Source organism: Homalodisca vitripennis, chromosome 7 (genome assembly GCF_021130785.1).
Source record: "Homalodisca vitripennis isolate AUS2020 chromosome 7, UT_GWSS_2.1, whole genome shotgun sequence".
NCBI lineage: Eukaryota > Metazoa > Arthropoda > Insecta > Hemiptera > Cicadellidae > Homalodisca > Homalodisca vitripennis.
Genome location: NC_060213.1, coordinates 56,903,515 through 56,916,291, shown reverse-complemented (window position 1 = coordinate 56,916,291; position 12,777 = coordinate 56,903,515). Strand labels below are relative to the sequence as shown.

Genomic DNA, 12,777 nt, shown 5'->3' with positions numbered 1-12,777 from the left:
TGAATATTTATTGGATGTCAATAAGCCGACATACAAAATAGTCAGTGTTTGCTCCTACAACACTAACACCAATGTTGACACTGCAGCTCAAAGAAGACAAACATTGTCTTTTCTAAGGTTAAACAAACTATCAATGATGACATTATTGGCATTGGTTGTGCAGTGCACATAATTAAGAATACCATTCAGAGACCTGGATATTGTCTTCCAATTGATTTTGAAACAGCAATTGCGAAGTTTTACTCATTTCACAGTGCATGTAAAAGAGTTTTGTGAGGAAGCTAGTGTTGAGAACAAGAAACTGGTCTGTTAAACCAAAACTAGGAGCTTAGCGTTGATGCATGCAGCTGAGAAAATTCTAAAGATCTTTAAAATTTTTAAATGACACATTTTGACCAGTAAAAAAGTATCCAACAATGTTCAGACAGTAGCAGACCAACAACAGCCGAGCTTTAGCTGTATTTTGAACAAAAGCAAACAGCCATCTTCCATCAGGCTGTATTACAAGCCGGGGGTCATCACATAAATGCTGTATAAGTAGCCGTCGTTCTCTCAATGTGATAAAACAAGTATAAAGAAATTAAGAAAACTTCTTTCATACTACCTTTTTACGTCTGCAGGGAAACAACTTAAAAGCCAATGTTCAGTAAAATTTTGTGACTGATGAAATTGGATTTTACAATAACTGCATAAAGTAACTTAAGCAATGAGCCTGCCATTTCGGGGAGCTTGAAGAACTTGGTTTGCTCTGTCTGAAAGATGTTCCAGTTTATAAAACTGCAATTTCGGGTAAAAGTTCTTATATCTATACTATATTGAGTCTTGTTTTACAAATCTTATAAAAGCTATGGTGGTGATTTTTATGCTATTGAGTAAGCTGAACTGGAAAGTTATAATGGGGCTTTTGTTTCAAATATTTTGAAACAAAATAAATACCGTGTGCTAACCTTAAACTTTTAGCTGAGCTAGTACCTGGTACCAAATGCAGCAGTAAAGAGAGTTTTCACTGCCATAAACAGTTTATAGACTGCACACAAATCAGTCAAAAGTTGAAACAATCAAATTTTTGTTGTTGCTGAAATGTAACGTTGGGAACGATAGAGTTGTTCCATGTATCTATGGCCAAAGGGCATCGCTAACCGCTTGATTATTTAATTGAAAATTTGTCTATTAGCTATAGGCGCAGTCTAGAGTACCGCCAACGCGTCGCTTTGAAGTAAAATGCACAACATTGCCGTCTTAGCTAAAGAAATCCATTCATGGGCTGATGCCGCTGTCTCAAGCAAAAAGAGAAGGTCTTCCAATAGCATCTTATCGTCTAAGATAGGCATTTCGTTGCGTGGTTCGGATAACACAATGGGTCCCTGGCTCTATCGCTTGAAGATTCTATGTTGTTGATAAGCCCCGCTTGTTTTGATTTTGAACTGGCCTCGCCGCACTCTAAGCGCATGAGCTTCCAGGCTACTGCGGGTGTTTTTGATTAGTGTTAATTTTAATATCTAAATCAATAACTAAACTATTTATCATCTCAATTTTATTATTTTTTAATAATATTTTGGCTTATAATTCCCTTTATAAAAAGTTTCTGTTCTAAATTACTTTGTAAAATATTTTTTCTCTTTTAGTTTTTCTTTTAAACATTTTTATTATCTTCTAAAATTATCTTATTTTTTAAAATTTATCTTCTAAAAGATTCTTTTTCTAGTTTATCTACGAATTTACTCATAAGCTTATCGAAAGACTCAAATAAGAATTCATTTGGATCAATACCATCCGCTACCAACACCGTCCATAACCGGTTTTGTAGCTCAGACTTCGTTTCCGCCGTTTCAAGACCTCGTACCGCCAGTTCCCGTTTCAACTCTGTCTCACGCCTACGCTAGCTATTCTTAGTGCACAAAAAATAATTTAACTTAAAAACGTACACAAATTCAAACTAAAAAAATAAGCAATATTCGCCGTACACAATAATAATCTCACTTCTGCCCCAATTATTATGGGTTTGCATAAGTGAACACTCGGAACATATTGAATCCACTAAATATTTATTTATCCTATAAATACATTGCAGTATGACATCTACAAAGTCATAACTAGACTGGCTTTAAGTAAACTAATTGTTTTCAAATCTTTTACTAATTTATACTGTCACAATACCACTATTAACTATACTATACATTTATTTACACATGAGTCTATTTAACACTGACACAGTCTAACAATTAGTAACACAATTCCATTTGTCACGATCATGAGTATTGCTACTAATTCTGTCACTTCACAAATTAATTTCTAAAACTCCACTGACTCGCTGCGTCAATACAGGTCCTTATGAAGTTACTGAAACGTCGAGAACATTAAAACAAGAACTTACTAGACAAATAGGTGCTAATTTTTTCGCTAATTTAGTTAGAAAGCGTGTGTTTACGTGTTAGATAGAGCAGTTTTTACACTAACGCTCTACGCACCCAAATGCGGCCCTAATACCAGTGGGCTGGGGGGTATGGAATATACTAAATCTGGATGGCTCTGGGCTCTTGTGAATTCAAATCTAAACTTGTCTGGGAAGTCGTTTCTTCCCTTCACAGAATCAACAATATTATTGTTTTTTGGTCTCCTGTTCATGAGGGGATAACTGGAAATGAAAGAACTAATGCCCTGGCCAAGCGGGGTTCAGCGTCAATTATGACAGGCCCTCAATCGTTCTGCGGTATTCCAAGGTATAAATCCTTTGGGGCTGTTTCGAAATGGGTTCGTACTGAACATCAGAGAAGGTGGAGTTTGCAACCGGGTATGAGAATCGGCAGAATAGTACTACAGTCGCCTTCCTCCAAAGTGGCGTCTGACCTTTTCTCACTAAGTAGATCGATGTCTGTTTGGGTTATAGGTCTAATCACGGTTCATGGTCACCTGAGGAAGCACCTTCACAGAGTCGGCATCCTTCAGGAGAATCCACTCTGTGGAATGTGTGATGAGCAGCATGAAACTGCCGAACACTTGCTATTTGATTGTTTTACAATAACAAGGGTGCGGTATGCCATCTTTGGTAGTTTGGGCAAGGATGGTGAATTTCCCCTGGAGGACCTGATAGATTGTTTTCGGCGGTTTGTGGAACTGCTGATATCATAGACTGGTAGGCGTCATGGTGTGCTTCAGGGGTGCTCAAAAGGCCCTTGTGGCTTAAGTGCATGGTAAAAGGCCACCCCATAGAAGAAGGACAACCTTTATCGTAGGTTATGTTTGAAAACAAAACGCAACTAAATAGAAATTGAAAAAAGAGCGCATACCATTCTATTATAGGGGGATGATAATAGTTTGGGGATAATGAAAGAGTAATTAGACAAACTAAATCCAAAACTATGTGTCATTCTATGTACCAATGAATTAAAACCCCAGTACTATTATGAATGTTTTACAGTTAACCAAAGGACAGATTGATTTATATTTTAAACATGGAAATCTAAAATAACGAAAAACAAAATGTATATAGAGGCTTTCCGAGACGTCCCCAAAGCTGGCCTTCAAGCAAAATAGTTTAAACGGACTCTCGATGTCGGTGACAGAACGAATTAAACCGGATAAAGATCGGTTATCGCATCGGTAGTAGTGATAGCTGATAGCTAGGGTTGTTGCAATATGAGGCTAGTTCCGAATTTGTTATCGATATCAATATCAACCTTGGATATCGATATACCGATATTATCGAATCCAAATATCGATATCCCTAATATCGACCGATATCGATAAATAAGGGAAGGGGAATGATTAAATTGGTGTATACAACCTTTGATTGTATGAGTGTGTGTTACTAGTATAATCAAAGACTCAACTTACGAGTTCATTTCCAAAATAATGTTTTTAATACAAGTACAACTTAATACGTTAAAAAAATAAACCATTATTTAAAGATAAAAAATAAATTCCTTAAATTATTCTATTTAACATTTTGACGTGACAACGTCTTAAATTAGGTTGCGGCTCGGAGTTACTCATGAAAAAGTTTAACGCCCGGTAACGTTACGATGCCCGTCCAGTGGGTCCGCCGCACGGGACGCGGGATTAAAGCAGATAACTATGTTTATTCGTGAAAATGTGGAGTGCTTAGATTCGTCATTTACAACAACTACAACAATAAAGGTAAATAATTGTACACTGATATTTCATTATCGTAAACTATGATTGATTGATTAATTGTTAGATTGACACAAAAGTTGAGAAACTGAGTTTATAGGTTATGTCATACTATTGACAAATGTTGATAGTGTTAAGTAAATTATTAGTTTAAATCACTCTGCAATCAATCGTAATTCAGTCGATTGAGAAGAAACAGCGCGTATTGCTAGTCAAACATTTAAAATAACAAATTATAACCTCTAACCTGTCATAACAGTGCGACCAAACAAACGAACTAAACCGACCATCACCACGCGCGGAGTTAGAATTTAACTGTGTTTAGCAAGAATTTCAAATTCCAATTTTAGTAAATGTTTTATTCAACTTTACCATTTACAATAACAAATTTTAATTAATTTCAAATTATGTACAATGTTTTAGTAAACAAAATATATTTCTATAGTTAAAATTTGTGCAATTCTTATTTTCATTCAATTCCTTGTTCCTATTGTGCAATTTAATAATATTCATATCAATAAATATTCTACCGAGAAAAAGACGTTGTCACGTAAAATCTTCGCCCGTAAAACCGACTTTACAGGCAACCATAATTTTTTAGTAAACAAAATATATTTCTATAGTTAAAATTTGTGCAATTCTTATTTTCATTCAATTCCTTGTTCCTATTGTGCAATTTAATAATATTCATATCAATAAATATTCTACCGAGAAAAAGACGTTGTCACGTAAAATCTTCGCCCGTAAAACCGACTTTACAGGCAACCATAATTTTTTTAACTAAGAACCATTTGAACACAATTTTTAAAAAACAATTGTCAAAGTAAGAAGAAAAATTACAATTTTACATTTCAATATAAATCTATAAGAATCTAAATTGAGTTTTAAGAACAAAAATTACATTTTAAAAAGCAACTATATTATATATGCTTAACTGAACCAAGCATCGTCTGGTTACTTTTTTACTTAATCCGCAAAGTTAATTTCTTTGCTAGCGTTTCATTTAACAACTGCAAAGCAAGTTGTTTGAGTTTTGCTTTTGTAACACTAATAAAACCAAAATAATAAATAATTACAACTTTTCATTAAATAAGATATCGAAACCCCGATATTTGTATATTTCTTCCGATATCACGATAATATCGGATAATTTATATCGATATCAATATAGGAAATATCGAAACGATATTATCGATATATATTGATATCGATATATATCGCAACATCCCTACTGATAGCTCGACAGGGGACAAATAAGTAAGGTTATCAGGGTTAGGTTGAACATAAACATAAATTAATTTTGTTTTGATTATAATTTATTCTAAGAATTTTGAATACAAAAATTATAACCTATATTCTGAATGTCTTTATTTAACAGGAAAACTCTCCATGAATTTGCATTAAATATTAAAAAAATTACCAAGAGTAGATTTGTTAGATTTGGAATTCCCTTTCTTACTTTGGTGGTTGGAGGCTCATTTGGATTGAGGAATTTCACAAGCCTGAGGTATTGTGTAAAATGTTTTGCTTACATGTATCATCATTCATGAGTAGTAATTTTCTTTAATACAATAGGTTATCTGAAATACTACAGTAAGGTTACCAAATGTCAAAGAAAATTAGGATTGTCCTAGCTTCTTATTTTGACTTGGATCATCTTTTACAATTGCATTGGGATACTCAAAAGTCCTGGAACTGAATTTGTAATCAGGCTTTTTTTAAACTATTTAGAAATGTAACTAAATTTTGTCTTGTAAACATGGACAATTTGGGTTTTTTACCAAGCAATTCGGTTTCTTTAAATCCTCCGCACTTTAATTGTGCTGTTGTTTTGTATAAACTACCAATGTTTGATTGTCAAGCCACTTATTATTATGTTACTGTCAAAACAATATAAGTATAAGCTGCAGTATAATAAGTGGCCACCAACTTAATCGGATATTGATTATTGAACGATTCGAATCATTGATATTTACGACCATTCAAAGGACTGAAAGTAAATTGTTCGACCAAATAACGTAATAGATATTTCAAGAACAATATAGTTTTGCTAGTTCTCAATCTTAGAAATGAATGTATTAATATAATTTACAAATATAATATATATATATATATATATATAATATATATATATATATATATATATATATATATACGATTCAATGTTTATTGAAATTAAATAAGACAATAGCCATTTATACAATTTAATGTATATATAAAGTTCCTCCCGGCGGAGCAAGTACTTTTTGCAATTCAATGTTTATTGAAATTATATATATATATATAAAATTTTATATATATATAATTTTATATATATATATATTTTATATATATATATATATATAATTATATATAATTGATATAGTTACAACAAGACAGTAACATTTACTTACCTTATGTATTTCTAGGGATAAACGTGACTGCTTGTGAAACAAAGAAGACATGCAAGTCATTGTTCTTGCCGCAATTAGTCAATAACGAAACACATTATTTTAATTCTGAATCTATTTCCATACACGATTTTGAATTAATTTTGAGCGATAATGTCGAACTGAATTAAGTTTTTAAAATGATAATATAGAGAAGCTATACTTTTATATGTAAAAGAAATGTATTTGTTTCAGATGACATAAAATAAAAAAAAAACTTTATTTAAAGTCTGTCTGAGCAGCGTAGTACTTACAATGACTTTAACCAATGTGAAATTGTATTTCTGCAGGTACTGATGTCGTCATAACTACATTCATTCATTAAAAAGTTATGGTTTGTTTGATTTAATCTAAAATAGTACACAATTTGTCATTATATTCTTCTCAAGATTGTTCTTAGATACAATGTGTTTGACAATATTTGATTTCCACCTTTAATTTTAGTTTTCATTTCTTTAATACAAACTGGACAATTCAGATTTAAAAGAGCAAGGTCATTATCTTTTTTTTATTCTCTTAAAACAAGAAACTTATAAATTGTACCTAGTCCAATAAGGCCCTTTGCGCTGCATCTGGAGTGACAGGATATTCTGGATGGGTAGGGTTGGGAGTAGTATGGGCCGCCTCCTATCGAGATCTATGAGGAAGAATTTAGGGCACTAATCTCAATTCATGTCCCCTCGAAAGGAGGGGAAGTTAGCTCTGAACCAGCCTCTCCAGTCAAAGGTGGCACATATGTTGAGAATAGCAAGAACCTCTGAGGTTAGTGAATAATCCCACCAACTCCAAAAGTCATCTTCCATACTGTACAGTAGTCATTAGGTCATTATATTGTAACCATTTACAACATTGCTCAGCGTTTATGAAAAACATTTTGAGCCAATATCTCCATATTCATCACCATTGTTCTTGTTGTTATCACTAGCCTTCTCCTACATAAACGAAATAACAACAGCTGGTAAAGACGTCACTACCAACAGCTGGTAATGATGTCATTATTCTAAATAAAGAAAGCTGGCAATGATTATTTATGAGTATCTATAGGTAAAATGTATTCAATAGTATTGATATTTAAAATTGATAATCGTAATCCAATTGTGTTGGTGGCTACTTATCATACTATAGCCACAATATGTGGTTGACAAAGTGTCAATCAAGTTAGTTATAGTTAGGCCAAGTCTATACATGTATTCCGGTTTTAATAAGTAGTATTGTATTGACCTGAAAATTTCTAAACTGCTTAAAGGTAGGCTTATACTAGTGGTAAATGTTTACTTAAGTTACTTCACTATATTTGATGTTTTTTTTTTTCAAAAAGAAAATGCTTAAAAAGTAAATGAAAAACAATAGGACTACATTTTGGAAATGTTGAAAACATTTTTATCTGTTATAAGAACTAGTAGTAAAACAGGCTGACAGTAATGTGTCTGATTATCAGTGCGGGCTAGCACCAATAATACTGTAGTACCGATCAGTAAAATATAAAATTCTAAAAGGCTGACTACTAATGCCTGAAAACTAAAATTGTTACAAACCCACCTAACTATATCATTCTACTTAGCAGGGCAATGGTCACTACTAAAAACTGTAGAAGAACAGAGTTTAAAATCACGTTAAGAAGCAAAAGAAAACAAGAAAATATATTTTCCATCTATTCTGACACAATAATAAGTATTACTTTGAAGTACCCTCATGACACTAACTTTTACATTCAAGATTCAGTAAACTATCACTCACTAAATCCTACAAACGAGAATAGCAATAACTATGTCTGCAAGTGACCACACAACAAATCTAACCAATCAGAAAAGCAGTCGAGATGCCCTTTAAAAGTTGTGCAATAGTTAACAGAACTGAAGTAATAAAAAAGAACAATCAATAATCTTCACTATGGAGATAGAAACAAAGAATAAACTTCACCAGAAAGGTAGAAATTGTGACGAAAATGATGAAAAATTAGAAAAATTACCTAAAAACTCAAATTAGCTTCAAATGCAATTGGTCTGTTTATTCTTTTATGAATATGCATTATTTAAAAAAAGATTGAACCTTCCTACCTGCCTCAATATTTTGTACTCTCGAAACTTCTCTGATTTCAGGTATGAATATTCAAATAAATCCATGGCTGCCCGTGAAGAAATTATTAAAAGAGGAATAGAAATGAAAAAACAAGGAGAAGTCACCTTGGAAGCTGAGTACGAGAAAGTTAAAGATGTAAGTAGTCTGGGAAATATAATGTTTATGATGACAAACAAGTTACGTTATATATCCAATGAGATATATTATATAAGTACTCTCAGTAATTATAGGCTAACGGTTACATCCAAAGTAGTTGTAAACCTGTATAAATACAATATCATTTTATTTAATAGATTATACTGTAGAACTTACTGTTTTTTAAACCTTAACCTTTTCATTTAGCTCAACAAAATTCTTTCTGATTTTTGTTCAATTGGAAATGCATTCAGCACTTGATACGATTCTCTCACTCATGCTAGGTGTGCAGGACTCTCATCCACTGTGGAGACGAAAAGCAGATTTTACAAACCTAAAAAGAGAAAATGCTGCTTGAAATAATGTGTTATATTAAATGTTTTTGTTATAAGACCAAGAAGCATGTTTCGAAACAATTCACGTATCAAGTTTTAACTTTTTTTATACTAGGTGTCACAAAAGTCTCACTCTCCCTATTTACTTTTGAACAGAAATACATCAACCAATATGCATAGAAAAATCGTTATAAGGCTAAAACTCCTCTTTATTTTAGAAATTATGAGAACTTCAAGCCCAAATGGGAGGGTCAATTTAAAGTTTTAAATCATGTTAAAGGCCCTTGTAAAAGAACAATCAAACCGGAGATCTCTCTCTCTCTTAATCCAGTACAAAATGGCTGCCTAAGTTTTAATTTTAAAATACGCTAAAATCAATACTTTTGTTAGTAAGTTACAGTAATTAAATAACACAAATTTAATTAAATTGATACGTAGGGCGGAAGGGGGTATTAAGAGGGCAAGAGGTCTGTCCAATGAATACACAAACTGATCTAATATAGTGGCTATGATATGATTTACAGCTCCGCCCACTGTATCTCATGTTGACTAAAATACACCAGATATTTTAAATGAGCCACCAGTACTTGTCTTAATGTCTGGCTGTGCGTACTGCACCAGATTTGTTTATTTCTGTTGTGCTTACATTTACTGTTCATTCAAATAGAAATTCAATCAAGTTTATAGTAAAATTTGGAAAACACTCTTGAGTAATTATCAATGTGTTGTGTAATTATCAATATTACAGTGATAATGCACTAAAGAAATCAGTTATTTTTAAACATGTTAAGTTTTTAAAGATATCTGAGAAGATGTCATGGATGATGCAGATATGACTGATCTCCTGCGTTAATGTAAACATTGATCATATGCAGTCCATTATAATTACTGATCACCGAAAAACTGAGTGTATGATTGCTGATGAACTTGATTTATGTACACCAGGGCTGCCCAACCTACGGCCCGCGGGCCGAATCCGGCCCGCGAGTCAGTTTTATGTGGCCCGCCTTGTTGCCAAAACAACCAAATTTGTTTATAAGCATTTGAAATATTAAATAAATACAAATTTTGAGAACCAAGCAGTCCAGCCGATTTCACGTAGAACGAGCCGTATTCATTTGGTGGAGTATGAGTGTTGAAAGAAGTAAAGTAGCTGCAGACAGATTTCACTGACTACGGTGGTGGCTGCCGGCTGGCGAATAGAGCGCGCGTAAAGCACGGCACAGCGCGCGGTGCGGCGACGTAACCCCTACCCAACTCAAGGTCACCACTCGCCACGTAATTTGTATGTCCTAGTATCCTAGTAGGATTAATTAAAATCAATGTATTCAATTTATTGGTGACCTTTTTATTGTTCCCTCAGAATTAGAGCAAACATCCAAAAGTCTGGGTTTATATTTATTTCTACTAAAAGTACCTAAACACATAATATATTATAAACCTTTACCTAACAACTAATAAATAATAAGAAATTACAATAATCAGGTAACAAGGGCCAAATAACCTTAAAACTCATATTTTGCACAAGATTTCTGGAACAAACCCCGGGCAATACGTTTTGTATGGGGTTCCAAATTCCCTGGGATGTTGGCCCGCCTGGCCATAAAGGCTTTACAATGTGGCCCTTGGGTAAAAAAGGTTGGGCACCCCTGATGTACACTAAATCCTAATTGAACATTTGGGTTTGAATAACTCTGTGCTTAAGTTGCTGGAAAAAATTTGATCTGACTGAAAAATTCAGTTAAAAACCATGTTGGATTCCTATATGGAGTGGTGATCTTTGGATATAAAAAATTATTTCACAAGTATGGCCTTGAACTAAAATGACAAAACAAGGAATAAAAATAAAAAAGTGAACCACAAAAATAAATAAAAAATCAAAGTCATGCTCCTGGTTTTCTTTGACGTGCAAGATTTTGTTCACAAGTATCCCTTGAAAGACCAACAGTAAATGCTGCCTTCGATGTCTTGGTTATGAAGTACTTGAGAGATGGTGTGATGTTCAACGAATTTTGGCTCAAAGGAAAGGATGGATCTTTCACCAGTACAATACACCTGTACATTCAGCTTTGATTGTTTGCAAGTTACTGGCAAAACATCCAAACATCCATCTTTGATTATCCTCCTAATTTGCCAGATCACACATCAAACAACCTTTTCCTTTTCCAAAATGGTGATGAGAGGACAATGGGAAGATGTGGAAACACAAAAGGTATGGTAGAAGTGCATAACAACAAATGGTGAAATTATAACATTTAGTTGAAATTTTATAAAATAAAGGTTTAATGGCCTCAGTTTTTGTATTTATTGGATAGACCTCAATTTATTTTTATGAAAATTCCAGTAGGATATTTTATTTATAGAAAGAGTTTGAAGTTTTCTGATTACAACCCATAATTTTCAGCTTGACATTGACAACTGGACCAACATCAGAGGGCCTCGGCCATGGGAGGAGCAGAAGAAACAGTAGCCTAGTGCTCAATATTAAAAGGTCATTTGTAAACTACAGTAGTAAAATAAAAATAAATATTCATTTTACATCTTGAGAAGATGAAAAAATATGTTTGATTCAGACATACAGGAAGATGGAGATTTGACTTGTGAACCTAAACCGAAGAAGAAAAAGCTAACGAAACCACAAGACTCAGAAGTTATTCACTCATCTCTTGGTTATAGTTCATTTAAAGTGCCACCTCTTGTAGAATACAAGTCAATAGATGGCTATTGTGAAACTAAGCCAGGAATATCTCTGTCAGTATCTTCCGACAGTGCTATCAATGCGCCTTCTACTTCTGGTCTTAATAATTTACAAAGCATTAGCAGCCCAGTAGTTTTTAAAAGTCCAAAGACACTAGCAATAAAAAGAGTGCCCCACTCTTCTGAGTCGAAACCTTTTATGTTCTTCTCTGTTGAAGATTTGTCACTGGTGAAAAGTTTAAAGCATTGGACCAATACTAAAGTGTGTCCTGTCGGTCTTGTGATGTATAACTGCACAGACCAACAATGTTATTTGCAGAGTGTTATGGAGAAGGGGCAGTGGAGTATATTGTTGGACACTTCATTGTTACTGGAAATCCCAAATCTCGAAACACTACTGCAAATCTTCGGTACGTTAGAAGTTATCAATGGATTATCCAGAGTCAAGGTGAACTTTTACAGGAACCTCGGATCTGTTGATTTACCCTTGTTTGTTGAGTCGTACAAGCTGATGCAAAAATATGTACCTGATTTTGTTGAGACTATTGAGTGTGAGAAAGAAGCCAACTTGGACAATTCAGAATTTATAGAAACCACCAGTGAAATCAAATTAAATGACACCTTGGATGATTATAGTTTCTCTAACATCTTATAGAGAAATTGTATCTATGTAAATCTCAAAAGCTGTGTTGAATGGCAAATTAAATACTTATTATTTTATTCTTTTCCACACAATGTTTTAAGTTTCTTAATGGCAGTGAATTCTGAAAGTCATAATCTTAGAGCGATACTTTTGTCAAGATCAATCCAACTAAATTTGACTTAAGTCACATAGAGTCAAATTTAATCTTCTGGATGTGATTTGTGGTAGTACCAAATGTATTTTTATATTGTCATTGTAAATAAACATGTTATCAAATATAAGTTTGTATATTTATAACCTCTTGCTTAGTGACAATATCTATTCCTGC

The 12,777-nt window shown here is 33.4% G+C and overlaps 2 protein-coding genes across 2 annotated transcripts in view; one reads left to right on the top strand and one right to left on the bottom strand.

Annotated features, from left to right (window-relative positions):
• The first annotated feature begins 5,348 nt into the window (after positions 1-5,348).
• LOC124365838 (cytochrome c oxidase assembly protein COX16 homolog, mitochondrial) lies at positions 5,349-12,727 on the top strand. Its single transcript, XM_046821893.1, has 3 exons — positions 5,349-5,638; positions 8,660-8,774; positions 11,514-12,727. The coding sequence occupies exons 1-3, from the start codon at positions 5,493-5,495 to the stop codon at positions 11,577-11,579; spliced, it is 327 nt and encodes a 108-aa protein (XP_046677849.1). The 5' UTR covers positions 5,349-5,492; the 3' UTR covers positions 11,580-12,727.
• Positions 8,768-12,777, bottom strand: part of LOC124365836 (arrestin domain-containing protein 17-like) — a 39,556-nt gene continuing 35,546 nt past the window's right edge. Inside the window, exon 8 of the mRNA XM_046821891.1 lies at positions 8,768-9,108. The gene's annotated coding sequence lies outside the window, so the exon portion shown is untranslated. The remainder of the gene's footprint in view (positions 9,109-12,777) is intronic.